Here is a 23,350-nt window from a genome sequence, read left to right as displayed (position 1 = left end):
GTTATCCAAGACTATAAAATGCTCCCCCATATGCCGAGCCCCTCACAATTAATTGACTTACCTGGCTCCCTGCACCGTTGCTGCTTCTCCCTGTACGCGAATGAAAACATCCGGTGTCGGTGGGAGCAACCAATGGCAGGTGGGGACGAGCCTCCCTAGCATCGCGGGTGACGCTAGGAAGGCTCGTCCCCGTCTCAGCCTGACACTGGCTGCTCCCCCCGCCCTGCGCACGGGGAGAAGCTGAAGAAGTGGTGAAGGGACCCGGAGCGGTGCAGGGAGCCAGGTAAGTATATTCATTGTGAGGGACCCGGCATATAGGAGGGGAAGTTTTTGGTCTTGGATAACCCCTTTAAACAAGATAAACTTTTTGCCAAGATGCTTATAAACTGGTGGTTTTAAGAACCCACTGAAAGGAATGGAACAATCAGTTCATTTTTTGCCATTTTTACATAGGAGCAGAAAAAATAAAATCTTGACGGAAATTTAAAGAGGCTAAAAGTCAGTATTTTTATGAGGAACCCTTTTGCTTTTGGTAGGATGTGCTGAAAATCTAAGGGCTGTATTACACCAACAGATTATCTGACCAATCAGACCAAAAGTTGGAGTGTATAACTAAAGATCTGTGTGTGTAAACGGCCATCTGACCAATGACTGGTCGGAAAACCTGTTGGTGTAATATAGCGCCAAAGCTGGTCATGTATGAGATGGTTGAATAAGCTGCAGCCATAACCTAACAGCCATTTCTCCCAACTTGCTGAAAAGTGTGGGGTCAGGTATAAGGTATATGGTAACCAGTAGACAGAGGAGATTGGGAATGTTCTGGTTAATTCCCTATTGTTGTTCCCAAAGACTCATACAAATCATTTCACCCTGCCTCCATAGAGCAGTGTTTCCCAACCAGTGTGCCTCCAGCTGTTGCAAAACTACAACTCCCAGCATGCCTGGACAACCTTTGGCTGTGCGGGCATGCTGGGAGTTGTAGTTTTGCAACAGCTGGAGGCACACTGGTTGGGAAACACTGCCATAGAGACAATATGCATGCCCAACTGACTGAGCTGGATATTCACATTAGCAAAAGTGCACAACCCTTTGACTGTATCAAACTACAAGTAAAGGAGCCTCTAGGAGCCTGTTAAAGATAACAATGCTGTACTCATACATGAAGTCCTACTACCTGGCATACAGCATTTGTAATGCACACATTTTCCAACATAAGCCCCAATAAGTAATGTATAAGGCGAGTTTCACACTAGCGGCAGGCTGTTCCAGCTGGTGAAAAGTCTGTCGGATCCGTCCTGCCGCTAGTTCACGTGTGCCCCCGGACTGCCGCTCCGTCCCCATTAACTATAATGGGGGCGGAGTTCCGGCGGCAGCAAGGCAGCGCATGGCGAGAGGCAGCCGGACTAAAAGTACTGCATGTCGTAGTTTTAGTCTGGCTGCCGCCGGAACTCCACCCCCGCCCCCATTATAGTCAATGGGGACGGAGTGGCAGTCCGGGGGCACACGTGAACTAGCGGCAGGATGGATCCGACAGGCTGTTCACCCGCCGGAAAAGCCTGCCAGACTCCCTGCCGCTAATGTGAAAGTACCCTTAGTGGTTCTGACATAACTTATCATTGAGTAAACATACAAAGCATAGTGTTGTGCTCCATTTATTTTTATGATATTACAGTCAATTGAGTTGTACCTGGAAATATATTATGGTTATTAAAACTCATCTGTACAATGGTTCCCGAGGAAATCTTTACTCTTATTACATATAGATTAGATAAATAAGTGCATGCATTCTTGGTGATGTACCTAAACCTCTGGAATATGGGGAAGTGAATGTCATTTTAAAAACTAATATCCTGCTGTAACTTTTATTTATTTATTCTACTACTGTGAAATAAAACGGGTTACCACTAAGGAAAAGCAGTAAAATCCATGGAGTGCAGTTAGCAGTGCTGCCACTAGATGGCAGTGTCTTCCCAGTTTTGAAAGCCGGCGCCCCACAAGCACACACTAGCAATGTAACCTACTGGCAACAAAGGAGTGAAGGTATCGACATCACTCACCCTGAGTCCCCACAAGCACCATGGGGATTTCGTTGGTGTTGCGGTAGTTGGCTAGCCGGCTGTAGTAGTGATAGACAGTCTGGAAACTGATCTCATCCTCCAAGCTGAAGACAAAGATTACAGCATCCACCCACATAGCAAACTGAAGGGGGAGAAAAACAAAAGAAACATGAAGAGGGCTGAGAAAGACTAATGTACAATAAGAGAGCTGTATGGATTAATGCAGAATGGAATTATGGCTGAGCAGATTAAGGCTATTTTCACACTCGCGTTTGGTGCGGATCCGTCATGGATCTGCACAGACGGATCCGTTCAGATAATACAACCGTCTGCATCCGTTCAGAACGGATCTGTTTGTATTATCTGTAACATAGCCAAGATGGATCCGTCTTGAACAACCACTGAAAGTCAAAGGGAGATCTGTTTTCTATTGTGCCAGATTGTGTCAGTGAAAACGGATCCGTCCCCATTGACTTACATTGTGTGTCAGAACAGAAGGACGCAAGCAGCGTTTTGGTGTCCGCCTCCAAAGCAGAATGGAGACGGAATGGAGGCAAACTGAGCGGATCCTTTTCCATTCAGAATGCATTAGTGCAAAACTGATCAGTTTTGGACCGCTTGTGAGAGCCCATGACGAATCTCACAAACGGAAAGCCAAAACGCCAGTGTGAAAGTAGCCTAAGCAAGGAATAAAGCAGGGTTCTTACTTGTGCTTCTGGGGGTCCCCCCTCATCCCGGATCAGTAGGAGGTAGCTCTGGCCATCCACCACAATCTCCTTCTTGAACCTGCCACCTGTCACAGATGAACGAGTTAATAATAATAATAAGAAACCTAAGAACTCACAAGGATGGACATGTACGAGGGAGACGAGAGGGGGAGGATGGGACTTTGCTTGTAAGAGAATTGTGGGTACGAGGACCATAAGGCACCAACTCTACAATGAATATTTGGGACTGCGTTAGTTAAGCCCCACCATTTACATACATGCCGATCCAATTTAAGGTTAATCCATTTAACCCATCGCTGTAATCATTCTCTGAACCCCTGTACCTAACTACAAAGTCTTTACAAGCAATGTCCTGGTGTTAGTAGCCGATGAATGTGGTGACAGACTAAACAGCGTCAAATACCAGAAGGCAGCGCTGCGTACAACCAGTGCTTTGCCGGAGCCCAAATCTACACTCATCCGTAGACTTGAAGCTCCACCTTGATGATAGCAGGCGATGTATGGCAGCAGCTGGTGACTGCAGTATTGCCCTCTGTACAGGCGGCATATACAACACATGGCATAGCACAGGATGGAAGAGGTAAAATCATAACGGCACCACAGGACGATGTAAAAACAATTCTGATGTGTGAGAAAAAAATAGTACATAGACGCACAAAAGCAAATGGTCGACCGTTTCCTATGGTCTGCACCCAGAAATGGAGGGTATACAGCCATCACCAACAAATGTAAGGACTTATCTAGGGACACCTCTCACCCTATATGAAATACGCTGAGTTTAGATTGAGCCCTGCCATACTAATGAACTGTCGAAATCCTCCGCTCCTGCGATTTCCTTCTCTATAATACAAATGGAAGCTCCGAGCTGTGTCCTATTTCACACAGCTCTCAGAACGACTGAATACATGGTCTCCCAAGAGAGCAAACAAGTCAACACGTAGTCCATGTTCATTACCCAGTATCTCCATGGTGGAATCTATGTAGGAGAGACCGCAAAGCAACCACCTACACAGGTCAAAACAGCGCAGTTTAAAGGGATTGTCCTACAGAAAAATATTCTACAGTTTTCAAACCAGCACCTGGATCTGAATACTTTTGTAATTGCATGTCGTTAAAATTTTTGCATAGCCACCGAGTTATTCGATAAAATATATCTGTATAGCGCCACCTGTTTTCCTAATTTCTTTGTCCTGCTCACTGAGATGGCCGCACATGCTCAGTTTCATCCTTCAACTGCCTCCTGTGAGCTGTGATAGGGAGAGCATGGACACGCCCCCTGAGCTACAGCAGAAAGGACACCCCCCTTGAGGTGGAGCTTTGGTAATAAATGTAGCAGAGCAATTGGAGCAATGAACGGGGAGATCTCTGGATCCATGTAAGGTACAGGGCTGGTTCTTTTGTTAGAAAGAGATTACAATGTACTAACTGTATGATGTCTGACTTTTATTTTAACATTAATCATGGGATAACTCCTTTAAGGAGGCAACATCCTTGAAGATGTGAAATCTGAACATCCTCAAAGAAATAATCAGAAGATCAATGCAGAAAACATCAAAACTGCCAAAAGAAATGCTGCACAGTAATATTTATCTCGTGCAGGGGCGCCATACATGATATCAACGTGCCTCGTCAAATCTCTGCATCCCACTGACGCTTCTGAGCAGGCTGTATGGAGCAGGGTCTAAGAAAGAGATTTCTAACCATAGGCACATTAAACCACACTAGACACGCTCCAATTTCCTAATATAATATCTGTTACAATTGGGTCAGTAAGTGCCATGACTGTCTCGTCCAAAGATGTATGTCAGCAAGCACTGCCGCCATATACAGTGTATGAAATCATGCTGTCCTAAGGAGAGCACTAACTAGCAATTAACCGGTTTTCTAGCGACTGCATAAATCCCTTTGTTTTTCTTAAAACCAGATTAAGAGTGCTCCAACAAGAATGAGAATCCTATTTGATGTCTTTCCAACAAAACATAATGCAACATTAAAAGGATCAACGACATAAAATATGCTTCAAAGCGATGAAAAATATGTAACCAGAAAAAAATCACCCACGTGGGCACAAAAAAATGCTCCAACTGTTGAGACAGTGGGGAGGGAACCAGGCTGATATGGCACTGCCAGTGCAGCCCCCATGGCTCTGAGGCTGGTTGGTTTTGGTGATATTGGTCTATAGATGTTCCCTCATTGATATCATCTTATACTTCCGCTAAACTTTTTGCAAAACCATTGACAGAAGAGTCTACCCTTAACCTGTCTTGCATGGAGTTATAGGATTTTTCAGGATACCGATTCAACACAATCTCACACCATCCAGTATAAAAATTAAGTATTAAACATATATATATATGTTTTTTTAATGGGTGCCTATGGGTAATGGCTGGCTTGTGGGTGGCATCCAAGAGGATGTATACATTAACTTCTCGGGATATGGATAGGTTTAGAACACGTTAAAGGTTCTGGGGTACAGATATTGCCGTTCTTCTGCTCCGTTGCATGCAGGACTTTTGTCTCCGCTTCAAAAATCTTCCTCTGAGCGGAAACCTAACGGACGCCATTATAGTCTATGGGGCCCGTAAGCTCAGCTATGTCCCGAATCCGTCCTTTCAGTTCTTCTGCTCCTATAATGGAGCGGGCGAATGGATAGACTGAACGCTGATATGAATCTACTCTAACAAATCAAATTCGTTCTACAACAGCCTCCTGGAGCACAGAGGGGCTGACCGCGCTGCTCAAGAGACTCTCCTCTATTGACAGGACCAGGCATCTCACGCCTGCGCAGCTTCTCTAACTATCGGGCAAGCGCAGAGGATCTGTTGCTGGTTTCTAAGCAGCGCAGACATCGACTGAGCATGTGCTGCTCACATCTGGGTACACCCAGATGTGGAGGCAGAGTCTTAAGACAGAGGAGGGCTGTCTTCACTTATTGGTGTACCCAAAAGTCACCTGCGCAAATGCGGAGGTGACTTTTTAAAAGAAGAAAAACTGCTACAAGAGGACATCGTTTTAAATTAGAGGGGCAAAGGTATAAAAGTAATATCAGGAAGTATTACTTTACTGAGAGAGTAGTGGATGCATGGAATAGCCTTCCTGCAGAAGTGGTAGCTGCAAATACAGTGAAGGAGTTTAAGCATGCATGGGATAGGCATAAGGCCATCCTTCATATAAGATAGGGCCAGGGGCTATCCATAGTATTCAGTATATTGGGCAGACTAGATGGGCCGAATGGTTCTTATCTGCCGAGACAGTCTATGTCTCTATCTGCTCAGGTAGCTGCAGCAGATCCTCTGTTCTTTGAACCAATACTGGTAGCAACACTACAGGCAAAAGATTGACAGGACCAGGCGAAATCTCTGGCCCTAACAACAAAAGTCTGAGCCCCTCAAAGCCGATTTTGAACACATCTGATTAGTTAGAGTGAATTTGCTCATTTATATTACCCATCCTCAGGAGAGGTCATCAACATCCAATCAGTAGGGGGTCTGACACTCGGCACCCCCATTGATCAGCTGTTTCGGGTTGCCACGGTGCAAGTGAATACCAGTGGACGAAGCTAAAGGCTGATCGCTCCGTACACTGTGTAGTGCCTAGGCCAGGGTACCCCAACTCTGCTCCCATTTATTCCCATTCACGTGAATGGGAGCTGAACCTCATTACGCCGATGCCGGAAACTACCCAGTGTCCAGAGCCTTCTGCTTCCTCTTTATAAACTGTTTATTACCAGCGTTGTGGCAGCCCGAAACAGCCAACAGTGGGGGTGTCGGATCCTCACCAACGTTAGGTTGATGACCTATCCGGAGGATACGTCAATATCTGTAGCCTGGAGAACCCCTATAAGGGTAAATGCACATGTTCAGGATTTACGTCTGGACAATCCGCACTGAAATCTGCGTGGAAAATCCACATGCAATCCTGATAGTGTGCATTTACCCTAAGGAAGGACATATATGTATAGAAACTTATTACACAGAGTACAAAAAAGTGGATAGTATTCTAATATTTTTTAAATCGTGCTAAAATGAATGTGTTTCAATGTAATTTGAAAATGAGAAAATGTGAGATGAATGTACATGAATTACTATAGGATATAGTGGTATAGTTACAGGCAGAGGTAAAATGGGAAAGAAAGAAGGGCTAGACAGAAGAATGCAGATAAATAGAGAGGAAAAGTAGAAAATCGGCCAAGGAGAATGGAGCCAAAAAATAGATAAGAATGGTGGTGAACAGTAAAAGCCTCAGTCTATGAAATAAAAACCTGAACCGCTATGTCCGGCTCTTTTTACTACAGCTGGAGCACCATGACGTATGGATTTTTGACAGGCAATGTACTGATCAAATGAGAGGTGAGGTGTCTATAAACTCACAAGCTACCTGCAACTCTGGTTTCCTTTGCACGACCGTTCAAGTTCATGACTCGGAGACGCGCAGACACACAACCATTACTACACGTCACAGCCGCTGCCATTATTTATAGGTGATTGAAACAAATCCCAAAGACACCATGTAACATTAGACAAATGAAGCTACTACATGACACACAATCTAATCGGGTACGGAGTGGGATGAAGGCAACCCAAACTAGAAGATGCAAAGGAAAGACAGAGATGAAGAAACACAGAAGGAGGAGTCAACTCTACGTCAGATTATCTCAGCCGCCTCTCTGCCTCCTCAGCCCGCAGGGAATGAATATTTACCTGCATCCATATCTGTAAAGAACCAATGGGACAAGCAGTGAGGAAAAGAAGGAACTTAAGACGGTCAAAGACTAAGCCAAGGATGCACAGAATATACAAGACACGGAGGCAGAAGGCTTCCGGGTCCCTCACACATGACAAGGAGAGCAAAAAAGAGCCAAGAATTACAGGGAGAAAATGCCAAAAAGTAGCTAAAAAGCAGTCTGATCAGAATGGTGTTATGTTCATGGCAGGTGTCATCTCTGAACATGCTGGGTATATGACATGTAGCTAATACAGCTTTCACATGGATGACTAAACGTTGGCTACGTCCTGGATCTTCTTGATCACTGAGAATATGACTAAGCTGTAATGACTGGTGCTGCCCAACCCAATTATCCCCTAAAAGTAATGTCCCACCCCGAAGGACAATATAATCCGGTGCTACAACCGTATAGTTAGAAGATACATTACCGCTATTCTGGGTGACCTATTGAGTGAATGTCAGGACTATGTGGTCAGAGCTTCATGTGCATATAGTGTAGGGGTAAGACAGGCCTCTAATGACACCGGTAAGACTCTCTACTCTGCGGGGCATCATTACAACATACTAAGAGTCTTATTTCCACTTACCTTCAGGGGACTCTTCTTGAACATAAGTACCCGTGAGATACCGATGAACCAATGCCGACTTCCCACTGGCTAGATTTCCCACAATGCCCTGAAAGATATAAAATGTACAAAGTTACTTACTACAAAAAATACTAACTTGAGGCAAGACTTAAGGACATGTTCAGACAGCAGATGTTCATAGCAGATTTTGGAGCAGGCAACAAGATAAAATCTTCATAAAAAAAAAACAACACCCCTACAAAACCTAGTCACAGCTCCATTTTTTTTAGATCCAGAGCTCTAAATTTCCTGCAAAGACTTGGAGGGGAGGAAGAGTGAGTAAATGTATCACACTCTGCAGCACCCCAATAGGACAGGTCATCAGTATCAGATGGGGGGTGGTCTGACACCCTGCGCCCCCCACTGATCTGCCGTTTCAGGCTGCACGGACGTGGATCCCATGGAAGGGCTTCCGCATCTGTAGGGCTGCAACTCAAAAGATAGGACCTGTGCTAGATTTCGCCACAGTATGCTGACCACAGACCCAATGAAGTTAATGGGACACATTTACTTGCAACACTTTTAAAAAGCCGTAAATGTGCCCCAATGAATCCACACTGTGATGTGGAGTGCACATGGCCGGTATCAGTGTTTTGCAGCTCTGCAGTTCGCGAACCACAAAACACTCATGGTCGTGCGGATGCACCCTTATATAAAGTTGATAAAGTGCACAATCTCACTCCAATATGAAGAAGAAATAGTCTCTCAAAACGTTGTAGGGTACTTATCGGCGCTGCAGATCCATCGCGTGACGTGGGTCAAGTTCACATAAAGTTCAAGCGAATAAGTAATGGTGGTCGCGCTGCCCAATACATAGGAGTCCGTCAGGTCAAAGGTATATCGGATTTTCAAGCTTCTCACGATGCAGCCACACAAATTCAGGGGTCGATGCACCAGAGGATAGTGAAGTTCCACAGGGGCGATAATTATCGCCCCTGACGAAGCTGACTGCCGAAACCTAGGTCAGGTGCTACACGAGGAACCACTATATGGTTTTATGCTTTTTATCATTCTCTCTCTTGTGAGTATAATAAATATCCTTGGGAAATATATCCTTGCGGAACTTCACTATTGTGCGCCATATTTTCATTACACCGGTTTGGATGTCCTCTGGTGCATCGACCCCCGAATTTATTGTGTGGCTGCATTGTGAGCAGCTTGAAAATCTGATATACCTTTGACCTGACGGACTCCTTTGTATTGGGCAGCACGACCACCATTATTTATTCACAATCTCACTCCAGTAAGGGGATGGAGTAGAAAACTCGGAAACATCACTAGACAATCTCACATTTAATGTTCAGGAAAATAAAATAACCCATACACTTAAGAGCAAAGTCAGCCGATGCCGCTTTCATATGGGTGTATGGGATTTGTCATTTCAATGTCCGATCCTTTAGTTCTGAAGGGAGATAAGTCACCTCCAGAGAAGTCTGACAGCAGCTTACTCCTCTGTCTCCAATGAGAACACCTGCATGCTCGGCTGAGTTCATTGTGCATGTGTATGGAGGAGTCGGGAAGAATAACTATAGTCCGGCAATGTTTGAAGGTGTATGGGCGCTTTAGGACTTTCAGAACCAACCTCTACATAACACAGGTCTTGAGGTCTGGGAATTAGATCAAAAGTAGGCAAAAAAACATGGGGATCTAAATAGAGCAAGACTGCACAACACAATATAGACTACCATATTAAAGGGGTTGTCTCACTTCATCAAATGGCATTGATCATGTAGAGAAAGTTAATACAAGGCACTTACTAATGTATTGTAATTGGCCTTATTGCTTCCTTTGCTGGCTGGATTCATTTCTCCATCACATCATACACTGCTCGTATCCAGGGGTTACGACCACCCTGTAATCCAGCAGCGGTGGCCGTACTTACACACTATAGGAAAAGGTGCTGGCCTCTCTGGGTTGTGGGAGCATGTATAGGTGCATGTGCAGCAGCTCCCATTCCAGCCGCCTTGTATTTGCACTGCAGCAGTGGTCATAACCCCTGGAAACGAGCAGTGCGCAAAGCAATGGAAAAATGAATCCAGCCAGCAAAGGCGGAAATATGGACAACCACAATACATTAGTAACTGCCTTGTATTAAAGGGGTTCTGCCCTTTGTTTAAACTAATGATCTATCCTCTGGATAGATCATCAGCATCTGATCGGCGGGGGTCCGACACCCGGGACCCCGCCGATCAGCTGTTTGAGCAGGCAGAGGCGCTCAAGGAGTGCCGCGGCCTTCTCGCTGTTTACTGCTGGCCCAGTGACGTCACGACTAGTATCAACTTGCCTGGGCGGGGCTAAGCTCCATTTAAGTGAACAGAACGTAGCCCAGCCCAGGCCAGTGATACTAGTCGTGACGTCACTGGGCCAGCAGTAAACAGTGAGAAGGCCGCGGCGCTGCGGGAGCGCCGCTACCTTCTCAAACAGCTGATCGGCGGGGCTCCCGGTGTCAGTCCCCCGCCGATCAGATGCTGATGATCTATCCAGAGGATAGCTCATCAGTTTAAACAAAGTGCAGAACCCTTTTAACTTTGTCTACATGATAAATGCCATTTGTTGAACTGAGACAACCCCTTTAACGTCTTACAGCAAACATTTTGTAGCCTAGACAACTGTGTCTCCTCCACTCGGGAGGCTACAAGCTGCAGACCACTGCCCTAAAGTGATTCTGAAATCACTGACAAATGTGGGACTCCCTCATCAGTACACTCGGCGCCCAGCATGTCCACCTCACATCTCTATTCTCACCGCACCAATGCCTGGATCCAGTCACATAAATCCCCTACCTAGCCTGGGAACTGCAGCTATCTAGCCATACTTTCCATACATGCAGATGAATACAGAGCTTTTTCCTGGCTCCTGGATTAGGCCATTGGCTCAGGAATCTTAGATAATTCTCTCCAGCTTTCCAATGTAATGAAATAACCAGTGTGCAAGAGTGAGAAGATGTAATTATTCACAGATGGAGCGGAACCAGACTCCTCAGAAATAAAGCGGAATACAAATATCGCACCGGCCGCACAGGCTGAGGCGTTCAGCGTTATATTCTGGATTTTATTATATCACAAGTGAAGCAATTTACACTCATTAATGCTCCAGAAAGTCTGCAAAACCCTCCATTGACTATGGAACAGAGTGGGCCAGCTTCACTCGTTCTGATCCCTGGCAGCTCTCAAACTGCACTAGTTAAAGTTTCAAGTCTGCGACGTTCACCACATACTGCTCATATGTCTACAGTATATATATATATATATATATATATATATATATACATATACATACATACACATATACAGATTATTACAGTTATTGGATAGATAATTCCAGGGTGGTAATCTCAGCCTGTTAGGGGATTCAGGAACGTGGTAGAACTGACAGCACTGCCCGATGCGGCACGTCATCGCTGGCAGCTTGTCCACAAAGACCGGCGGGGGCCTCCTGGCACCAGATCTGCAGGGCACTGTGGAACTGGGCACTTGTTTTATTCAGTAAGGCTACTTTCACACCTTCCTTCGGTGCGGATCAGTCTTGTATTTGAACAGACGGATCCACACCGATAATGCAAACACTTGTATCTGTTCAGTACGGATCCGTTTACATTATTCTTTCAAAAAAAAAGTCTAAGTCAAAACGGATCCGTCCTGACTTACATTGAAAGTCAATGGAGGACTGATCCGTTTCAATTCCACCATATTGTGTCAGTGATCCGTTTGGCTCCACATAGTCAGGCTGACACCAAGGTGTCCGCCTGAAAAGCGGAACGGAGACCAAACGCAGCCAAACTGATGCATTCTGAAAGGATCCTTATCCATTCAGAATGCATTGGGGCTGAACTGATCCGTTCTGGTCCGCTTGTGAGAGCCTTAAAACGGATCTCACAAGCGGACCCAGAAACGCCAGTGTAAAAGTAGCCAAATCTGATATCATCTGCTGCAACCCTTTTTTTAAGGCTACTTTCACACTGGCGTTTTGGCTTTCAGATTGTGAGATCCGTTCAGGGCTCTCACAAGCGGTCCAAAACGGATCAGTTTTGCCCTAATGCATTCTGAATGGATAAGGATCCGCTCAGAATGCATCAGTTTGCCTCCAATCAGTCTCCATTCCGCTCTGGAGGCGGACACCAAAACGCTGCCTGCAGCGTTTTGCTGTCCGTTTGACGAAACGGATCCGGCATGACCCACAATGCAAGTCAATGGTGCTGGATCCGTTTTCTCCGACACAATAGAAAACAGATCAGTCCCCCATTGACTTTCAATGGAGTTCATGACGGATATGTCTTGGCTATGTTACAGATAACACAAACGGATCCGTTCATGATGGATGCATGCGGTTGTATTATTGTAACGGATACGTTTTTTGCAGATCCATGATGGATCCGCACAAACTCGAGTGTAAAAGTAGCCTATGGAGTTGGACAAACCCTTTAATTACATGGTGTACACTGCATAGAACCTGCACTAGGGATGAGGAAACTCGTGTTTCAAGTTCGGCGTACAAGGTTCGGGGTCGGGTTATCTAAGAATTCCATTATGGATTCCGCTACAACGGACCATAAAAGGTATTAGTAGGTAGTATTAGCCCCTAATTTACTATTCCACCACTTTTATGGAAAAACCTACAAAAACATTTATTTTAATGCCAGAGTAAATGCCTCCAGATGGTACAAGTTTTGGTTGTTTTAGGAAGACCTTATTTTGCTTCCATTTCAATCCAAAGAAGTCAGATTTATTTCTAAGAAACTGAATCCTAGTAGGCCATAGATAAGAAAGCTTATTCGTCCTCGCTATTTTTCCCAGCCTCACTATAACATGCATGCTTGGCCATGACAGCATGTTTACATCAATGGGGAGTTGGATATCAGCTTATTTCCCACAGGAACAAAGGTTTGAATATCTTGAAATCTAAAAAACGCCCCATTCCTCTCTACTCTTGTTGGAGAGTCAGGAGCCCCCCATACAGTCAGCCTGATGTGCGAACTCGCTGAATCGGCAGGTTCTGCTGACTTATTTCATGAAGATGGTTGGCTGAAGGGACACCACGTCATGTAGGGAATAGGAAATGATTTGCTGCTTACCACTTTGAGCTCCGGCACGGCTCGGCTTAGCGTCCATTCCTGACTATTTACAAAGGCATCTGCAAAATAAAAGAGTAAAAGCCCATTAGGAGATGTGAACACAGTCCACTACAGCACGGGGGTGAAGCCGCGGTACAGACATTCATACATAGACCGCATCAGCAGGAACATTCTTTACTAAATCAAATTTGGAATACACCCTCCAGCTCTAATAAAAGGGGGGCGCTGAGCGCATTTTTCCACGTCATGCCCTGCATTTGCTCCGCATAGGGTTATGGTAAAAACAACATCAACCCCTAAGTGGCGTATAGGAAAATATGCAATAACTCAGAAGCCTTAGGGCACGCAATTACCCTAATCGTTAACATCAAGGTGAATGCGAAGTTATGCAGACTATAAACCAAGAGATGTAATTTAAAGGGGTTATCCAAGAAAATATATTTTTGACTCATTCTCAGGATAGGTCATCAGTATCATATCTGCGGATGTGCGACACCCGGGACCTGCCAATCAGCTGTTCGAAGAGGCCTTGAGCACTGCAGCCTCTTCCTAGGCCAGTGACATCACTGTACAACGGTCACATGGCCTAGTTGCAAGTCAATGGAGCTGAGCTGCAATACCAAGCACTGCCACTATATGATGCACGGCGCTGTCCTTGGAAAGCTATCAGGAGCTGGCTGTACTCACCAGAGCTCCAACGAGTATGGCGGCTCCTTGAAACAGCTGATCAGCGGGTATGCCAGCACGTGGACCCTAGCTGAAGGGATAATGATGACCTATCCGGAGGATAAGTTATCATTGTCTTTTTCAGGATTACCCCTTTAAGGAAATCTTTTTGCCCTCATGGCATTACCAGGGCAGTCAGCAACCGTGCAACGCTGGACATATATCTGCATGGATAAAAGAAATATCCCCTCACGCCTCAAGTCATTTCAGTTACACCCACTTGGAAGACTTGAGTAAAGCAAATCTCCGTCAGGACCCAAATCCACAGCTGGAGCAGCCATCGACTTTAGTAATACTTCCAAGCCTTTCCAAGATACAAGTCATCCTCCTTACTGGCTGCAATGTAGATACAAGTCATCCTCCTTACTGGCTGCAATGTAGATACAAGTCATCCTCCTTACTGGCTGCAATGTAGATACAAGTCATCCTCCTTACTGGCTGCAATGTAGATCTTCCATCATCCAAGCTGTAAACACTGCAAGTTCTACATCTGCACTTACACGAACTAAGAACATCAGAGGAACAAGCTGCCCTGAATTAGACATGATGAGCCAACACTTTGCATCCAAAATGCAAGGTCAGGACTTTGTGCGTTTGCTTTCAAGGGGCACATTACTAAGATGTGGGCACATCCCGACGGGCGAGTTTGGATCGGGATCAGAGCAAAACCAAAAATCCATCACACAAGAGAATGCAAGTGGAATTGGCAGCGATGCTGTAAGAAGGGATTGTACTAATGGGACCTGGACATTGGTTGGGTTATGTCATAATCGCTCTGGCAAAATGATCTGAAATATCAAATCTGATTATTATATGTCCTTTATCTGACTCAGCCCAATTTTACAATACGTAGAGCAAAACGGGGCCTGAAGGGCGATAGATTGAGAGAAATGATTCTGGATTATTGAACACTCATAGAAATGAATACTAAAATGAAAGGTATCCAAATTTGACCTGGCAAAAGATTGGACATGTCCTATCTTTTGCCATACCTTGCAGATCATGGACCCATTCAAGTTAAGGAGTCCGCACCACGTTACTGAGTTCAAAGCCGGTGCCTGTGTTTTGTGGACCCACAGTTTGGTCAGAGTGGCTTTCCATTCTGATGCGCGCACCCCCCTCCCCCCCCCCCCCCCCCCCCGGATTATAGGAAATTCTCAGCAAATGGTAATCAAACAACAGATTTAGATTCTGGAACACATTTTCTGCTGCGATCACAGGATAAGATTTCCTAACGTAAATCATTAGCTTTGACCATCTTCCCGATAATCATCTATCGAGTAAATGTAACTACGAGCAGGTCGTGGTGTGTAGAGTCAAATAAAAGCCAATAGGTAGCGGCGCAGGTTCTTACATAACTCATGTGCTGAACAAATGCTTGAGAACTTGGTGTCAAGACAAGTATGAACCAAAGTGTCATATCCTTGTGTCATTCAACCAGTTTCATGGGTTCTTTTTGATCACAACCATTATTACTGGTGGCAGTGACGGCAGGGAATGTGCTCATCCTGTGTTCAAAGAGTAGGGTGGGGAGCGAGGTTTTCTTCTCCATCACTGGCATCCCCCTCCTCCCCAAGGTCAGGCGGCTGTGAAGCTGGTTTGGCAGACTCTGCCCCAGACATGGCTGTGATATGATCTCCCGTCACAGAGTCAGACAGAGCCAACCTGCTCACGAAGAAGGTGCAGACGCAGGAATAAAGAGGGGAGTCCGCCGTATAGTCAGTGGCCATACTGCGCACACGCAGGGACTTGAGGGGAGCTAGAATGGCTAGCTAACACCATGAATGAGCCACTTCCTCATCACTGAACACAGAGAGAACATAGAGACAGAACCAGGCTGGGTATAGCACATTAGTAAGGGTTAAAGGCATACTATTCATTCAGACCAGGGAAAGAGCAAAGGAGGCTACGGGAGGATGGAAAAAAGGTGCCTTTGATCCAGACTCCTCATTAGAGGAGCACTGAGCAGTAGAAGCATAGACTAATTATAAAACATCAATCAGGTATACCACGCTCCTGAGAAATAACCCTCAGCGGAGCAGCGCCAGTCCCACATTTCATGATGTACCGTACGCTGTGCGACAGTAACGGTGGCCATACACCTCCTGACACCCCCATATGCATGCGTGCTTAGCTTGACAGAGCGTAGACAGGTTTTCAATGAGAGGAGAATAAACTGCTGACAGACATCCCCCTAGCAGGAACAAAGGATCTGGCATGCTGAAATGCAACATGCCTGATCTTTCTTTGCCCTGACCTCTCCCGTCTCCATATTAGTCGACCAGTCCAAATCACTAATATGACGCCAATTTATTTCTCAGTGCTGTGAAGATGGAAGCTATTCCCATCAGTCCTTGTCCCCGGATACAAATACACTAACGTATCAGTATGTTTCGGGGGGTGGGGGGAAAGCTCATATAAAACACAGGCAGAACACACAAACTCCATACTGATGTTGACCTTGGTTGGATTCACACCTAGTGTTATAAGCAGCAGGGATTTCCCTAGTGCCTCATCATCTCCCGTGTACCAACATTGTTTGGGGCAACCAGCTTTCTCCTGATCTCTGGTTAGATGATCACCATGCTAAGTTAACTTAAAGGAGTATTCCCATCTCAGACAATTGGGGCTTATTGCTAGGATGGTGGGACCCGCACTGACACTGAGAACGGAGCGGGGAAGATGGTGGCCGGAGGACCCCGGGTTTTCTGGGGTCCGGCCACCGCCAAGCGCCCCCCCCCCCCCCCCCCCCCAATTGTATTAAATGGGCGCGCACCGTGCTTACTCAGATATTTTCGTCTAGTACCATAGAAATAATTGGAGGGCATCTGAACGTGTGTGGTGCACCCTCCACAATTTTCAGGGGTCCGTTCTCGATGTAGGTGCAGGTCTCAGAGGTGAGACCTGCACCTATCAGACAATGGGGGCATATCCTAGCGACATGCCCCCATTGTCTGAAAAAGGAATACCCCTTTAAGCAGTTGAGTTTTTTTATTGCTTAGCCTTTCTTTAAATGTTCATGCTTTCTGCGCTTTAGTTGCCGAGTATAGTGTGCTATAGCTCTGTGCATTTGTTTCCAGAATCCCTAATATTCACACACTGGTGCTACTGCAAGATAAAAGCCAACTGGGTTTTGCAAAAATCTTGTCAGTACCGCATCTGACATATGAAATGATACAAGAAGTAGGGATATTCGCTTAATCTATTCAGAGGCACAATCCCTAAACCATTCGAAACTGAATACCTGGATTACAATGCTTGGCCACATGCAAGTTTACCACCAACAAACTATTAACTATTACGAGACTGTGCATCAGTCCAGCATGTTCCTCCCAATATCTTGTCCTGTATAGTGTACCAGTAGGGAGGGGTATATAGATGGTAGCACTTGGCCTGCAGACCCGTTGGTGTGTCAGTTTCCCAATAATTAGTGTGGATATCCCCACCTCTTGCATCATTCCTTGTATTCCTGTTCCTTGCTAGCCGAAATCTGTGTGATGCCTCTAATTCTTCTAGACCCTTCATTGCTATTAGGCCTCATGCACACGACAGTTTTTCGGGTCCGCATCCGAGCCGCAGTTTTTACAGCTCGGGTGTGGACCCATTCACTTCAACGGGGCTGCAAAAGATGCGGACAGCACTCCATTTGCTGTCAGCATCCGTTGCTCCGTTCCGAGGCCCCGCAAAAAAAATATAGCATGTCCTATTCTTGTCCGTTTTGCGGACAAGAATAGGCATGTCTACAATGGGCCGCCCTTTCCATTCCGCAAATTGCAGAAGGCACAAGGGCGGCTTTTGTTTTTTGCGGATCCGCGGTTTGCGGTCCGCAAAAAACAGCACAGTCGTGTGCATGAGGCCTTAGCCTTGAAGTTTGTTGTTTCCCTGTGGATTTGGTTACGGTATTTGTTTGCTTAGTTTGTCTTTTGATTTGTCTCGGGGTCCTAGATCCTTTTTGTTATCCTGCTTGTGTAGTATTGCAGATTAGGGTTGGTCTTTTACTTCTGTTCACAAACGCATCCTTTTTTTTTCAGTCGCAAAATGTGGATGCGGTCCGTATGCATCCCCCACTTTTTGCGGGAACTATTGTAAAAGTGCCTATTCTTGTCTGCACAACGGACAAGAATGGGATATGTTCTATATTTTGCTGTAGTGCTGTCCGCATTTTTTGCCCCATAGAAATGAATGGGTCCGTGTGTGATCCACAAAAAAATGCAGCTTGGACACGGACTGAACATATGGTTGTGTGAATGTAGCCTTTAACAGTCATTCAGCTGCTCTCTCTCTGTACCTTCTTCTATCGGTGAGTTTACTTCTGTATATCTGTTGCCTTCTCGGTGTTGAGATGTTAATTTACAAAGACATAACCTATAAGGCCTCTTTCACACCAGTGTGACGGATTGGCTCCGGATGCGTTTAGTGAAACTCGCACCATTTTGCAAGCAAGTTCAGTCAGCTTTGTCGGCGATTGCGTTGTTTTTCGCACGGGTGAAATGCGTATTGATGCGTTTTTCACGCGCGTGATAAAAAACTGAAGGTTTACAAACAACATCTCTTAACAACCATCAGTGAAAAAACCGCATAGCATCCGCACTTCCGGATGCAATGCGTTTTTTTACTGAAGCCCTATTCACTTCTATGGGGTTAGGGCTGCGTGAAAAACGCAGAATATAGAACATGCTGTGTTTTTCACGCAACGCAGAACTGATGCGTGAAAAAAAACGCTCATGTACACAGACCCATTGAAATTAATGGGTCAGGATTCAGTGCGGGTGCTATGCGTTCACGTCACTCATTGCACCCGCGCGGAAAACTTGCACGTGTGAAAGGGGCCTAAGGCCTCTTTCCCACTTGCGTTGTCTGGATCCGGCGTGTACTCCACTTGCCGGAAAAACGCAAGTGTACTGAAAGCATTTGAAGACAGATCCGTCTTCAAAATGCGTTCAGTGTTACTATGGCAGCCAGGACGCTATTAAAGTCCTGGGTGCCATAGGGGGAGCGGTACACTTACAGTCCGCGCGGCTCCCGGGGCGCTCCAGAATGACGTCAGAGCGCCCCATGCGCATGGATGACGTGCCATGCGATCACGTCATCCATGTGCGTGGGGCACCCTGACGTCATTCTGGAGCGCCCCGGGAGCCGCGCGGACGGTAAGTATGCTTCTCCCCGCTACACTTTGGTAACCATTCAGAAAAAGCTAAACATCGGATCCGGCAATGCGCCGAAACGACGTTTAGCTTAAGGCCGGATCCGGATCAATGCCTTTCAATGGGCATTAATTCCGGATCCGGCCTTGCGGCAAGTCTTCAGGATTTTTGCATGCTGCGGTATTTTCTCCGGCCAAAAAACGTTCCGTTCCGCAACTGAAGACATCCTGATGCATCCTGAACGGATTTCACTCCATTCAGAATGCATTAGGATAAAACTGATCAGGATTCTTCAGTCATAGAGCCCCGACAACGGAACTCTATGCCGGAAGAAAAGAACGCAGGTGTGAAAGAGCCCTAAGACAGCATTGAGAGCAAGGAGACTTGAGAAATGTTATAAATAAAACAAAAAAGTATCCAAAGTTGGGGATATAATGCTATTAACAGTATACAAAATAACAGAAGAGCAAACATTCCAACAAACCTCCTAGGACTGGTTGTAACACGTGTGTCCTCTTCTATTTGTATTGCAAATAAATGATAAGAGCAGGCCGGCCTGATGGAGGACAATCTGAGGCCGCACACACGGGCAGGTTCTGGGTAAATAATAGCCTCATGTTACAGTTGTACAATGACGGAGCGGCGTGGCTTACCGGCAGGGAAACATCTGGTGCACCCAGTCACACGTGGTCAATAAATGGTGTGAATCAGGCTGGGAAAGGAGAAAACTCTTTGGCCAGTAGAAATGTGACCGGAGGGGGCACAGGAAGCAGGGGTCACATGTGCTATGTACTGTGCTCAATAAAACCGGGTCTAAAGTTTCCAAAGCCATTGCTGACAGAGAGGTTCCTGATGTGGGTGCTGCACCAGTACACTGCTGGTTATAGCACCAGTACACTGCTGGTTATATGCGCTAGCTCCAGCACACAGAAGAAAACTCAAACCTTATGTTACCACTACGCAGAAAGTAGCTTCTGCTACCCACCACATGAAAAGCCCGGCATGCAAAAAAAATAAAAAAAAAATAAAATGGCAATGTCGCTAGAAACGACAACTTTCACAATTAAGAATAGGTCATCAGTACACTATTGGTGGGGATTTGACAGCTGAGACCCAGACCGATCAGCTGTTTGAGAAGGCCCCGATTCTTGCAGTAGTGCCACGGCCTTCTCGCAGCTTAGACTAGTCCATGTGACATCGCGTTCATCAGTCACGTGGCCTACACACAGCTCAGCCCCACTGAAGTGAATGGGGCTGAGCTGCAATACCAAGCACAGCCACTATACAATGTACGACGCTGTGCTTGGTGAGCCGGGAGAAGGCCGCGGCGCTACTGCAAGCTGATCGTCAGGGGTCCGTGGTGTCGGATAATCATCCATCAGATACTAGTGACCTATCTGGAGAACAGGTCATCAGTTCAAAAATCCTGGAAAACCCCTTTAAATTGAGTATGAGTTCACATGCTGGACTGTTGCTCCATTAAAACAGGGCAGATGGGACCCCCTTTCTCATGATCAGCAGAGGTTCCCGGGTGGGACCTCCAGTTATCACTTATACTGCAGACAGGTGATAAGTGATGATTCTCGGAAAAAACCAATGAACCTAGACTTCCTTACCCCTTAGAGGGGAACTCTGGTTTCGAAAAATAAGCTTTAGTCATTGTACAATAAGTCACAATTTCACAATGTACCAATGTATCAATCCCTTGCGATTTTCACATTATTATAATAAATTCTTATTATTTTATGCACTTATATAGCGCTAATATATTCCGCAGTGCTTTACAGACATTAGCATCCAACCGTCCCCAATGGAGCTCACAATCTAAGGTCTCTATCAGTATGTCTTTGGAGTGTGGGAGGAACCCAGAGTACCCGAAGGAAACCCACGCAAACACAGGAAGATCATACAAACTTCATGCAGATGTTGTTTTTGGTGGGCTTCGAACCCAGGACCCCAGCGCTTCAAGGCACCAGTGCTAACCACCGAGCCACCAAACTGCACATTGTTTTCTGTGCTGGTCACGTGATGATGACATGCAATTCTATGTAACAGCTCCCAACTCTATGCAGTGCGTGTAGGAAGGGACACGGGGATGGCCCATTCCTCCCTCCCTAGTCTTGTCTGTGCACACAGCAATGTCCAATACATGGGATCTAAAGCTGGCGACATATTAGATTAACGACTGCCAAAATGGCCATATAGGTATGGAGGCCAACCACATCATAGGTATGGAGGCCAACCACCCCATATATATGGAGGCCAACCACCTCATATGTATGGAGGCCAACCACCTCATATGTATGGAGGCCAACCACCCCATATATATGAAGGCCAACCACCTCATATGTATGGAGGCCAACCACCTCATATGTATGGAGGCCAACCACCTCATATGTATGGAGGCCAACCACCTCATATGTATGGAGGCCAACCACCTCATATGTATGGAGGCCAACCACCTCATATGTATGGAGGCCAACCACCTCATATGTATGGAGGCCTACCAACTCTTCCCCAATGGAAAGACAACATAGAGCCAAACTTGGTTTTTGAGGTATTGGTTGGAAAACGATGAAACCTTCAAAATGGATCAGACCCACCAAAAGAACTAACTCCTAAGACTTGTAGCTGCTCTTTACCCGTCATGTGCACACAGCATACACATGGTGCACTTCTATGACGTGAACACTGTATACCATCTTAAAGGGAGCCCCAAGACTGCCGCCAACCAGTTATCTAGGACAGTAACAGATTCCCAAAGACGTTCTTGCTTGTAAGTTAGGAACCATGCAGAAAAATAACTTTGAGCCCTGTATTCCTATGGCCGTACATAATCACAGGGGTGAAGCTGCTCTTCAGAGAAGTCACAATGAAAGGTCCCATCTTCTGCTTGAGGAGGACCTTGTGCATGCACAGATGGAGCCAATGCCAATACACCACGCTACCAAGGATGACCAGGATGGAGACCTCACCAAACAGCCGCTCCATCCAGACAAGGGAATGCAGTATTCAACGTCAGGTTGGTGACGGTTATTAGGGGACAGGTGTCCGTGTTTCTAGACCGGAAATGTAAAAGCAGCAAACGCTCGTTCTGTTCAGGTTTGTTATCACATTTACAAAATTATTTCTATTTTATGGTTTCAAACTACCCTTGCAAATGTATGCAATATAATAACCAGCAATAAACGCTGCAGGTAATAGATTACACAGAAATAGGAATGCTGTTCAGCTTGATTTATATCCCCAGCCTGGCCAGTTACAAGCAGGGCCCTCACCCCTGTCGTCTGTACTAATCATTACTCCATAATATCAGATGCTGGACACAAACTGCAGAATACATCTCTACTGTATAAAGATGTCTACCGCCAACATACCATACGAAGGCGAAGAGCGTGTCAGAAGACATTTGATGACAGCCATACAAAATCTAAAAAAAACAGTATAGGCCTATCGATGGATGGCAATCTGCGTAGGTCCTTAAAGAGGACCTGTCCCCTCTCCTGACATGTCTGTTGTACTTGCATTACCCATGTAAAAACTCTGGAGCGTCTGTTCCTATGACTCTATGTTGTGCCATTCCTTTATTATTCCTGCAAGAAGTTTGCAAATTGCCAGCAGTCAAGGTACTGCTGGGTGTTACCAGTAGTGAGTGTGTCTGAATCAGTGCCGCAGATGTTAGACTGTGCAGGGACACCCCCCCCCCCCCCACACCTGGTAACACCCGTCTGGACCTTTACTGCAAGCTGCTGGTAATTCATTCATAGAAATAATAAAGGAATCATAGAGCCAGAAGAATAGATGCTCCAGAGCAGTCATTACATGGGGAATGTAAGTAGTTGGCTACTTTCACACTCGCGTTTGGTATGGATCCGTCATGGATCTGCACAGACGGATCCGCACCGATAATACAACCGCATGCTTCCGTTCAGAACAGATCCATTTGTACTATCTGTAACATAGCCAAGACGGATCTGTCTTGAACACCATTGAAAGTCAATGGAGGACGGATCCGTTTCTATTGTGTCAGTGAAAACGGATCCGTCCCCATTGACTTACACTGTGTGTCAGAACTGATTCTTTTGGCTCAGTTTCGTCAGACGGACACCAAAACGCTGCAGGCAGTGGTGTCCGCCTCCAAAGCGGAATGGAGACGGAACGGAGGCAAACTGATGCATTCTGAGCGGATCCTTATCCATTCAGAATGCATTAGGGCAAAACTGATCCGTTTTGGACCGCTGGCGAGAGCCCTGAACGGATCTCACAAACAGAA

At 45.9% G+C, this 23,350-nt stretch overlaps 1 protein-coding gene across 2 annotated transcripts in view; it reads right to left on the bottom strand.

Annotated features, from left to right (window-relative positions):
* Positions 1-23,350, bottom strand: part of AGAP1 (ArfGAP with GTPase domain, ankyrin repeat and PH domain 1) — a 377,584-nt gene that overhangs the window by 166,541 nt on the left and 187,693 nt on the right. For both annotated transcript variants that reach the window (XM_044303243.1, XM_044303242.1), the window contains exons 2-5: positions 13,208-13,266; positions 8,098-8,185; positions 2,765-2,850; positions 2,058-2,199 (exon numbers count right to left, since the gene is read on the bottom strand). In XM_044303243.1, the coding sequence (XP_044159178.1) occupies positions 2,058-2,199; positions 2,765-2,850; positions 8,098-8,185; positions 13,208-13,266 (375 nt within the window). The remainder of the gene's footprint in view (positions 1-2,057; positions 2,200-2,764; positions 2,851-8,097; positions 8,186-13,207; positions 13,267-23,350) is intronic.

This window comes from Bufo gargarizans, chromosome 8, assembly GCF_014858855.1.
Source record: "Bufo gargarizans isolate SCDJY-AF-19 chromosome 8, ASM1485885v1, whole genome shotgun sequence".
Lineage (NCBI taxonomy): Eukaryota > Metazoa > Chordata > Amphibia > Anura > Bufonidae > Bufo > Bufo gargarizans.
Note: the sequence above shows the minus strand (reverse complement) of the source record. Positions and strands in the feature narration are given on the sequence as shown.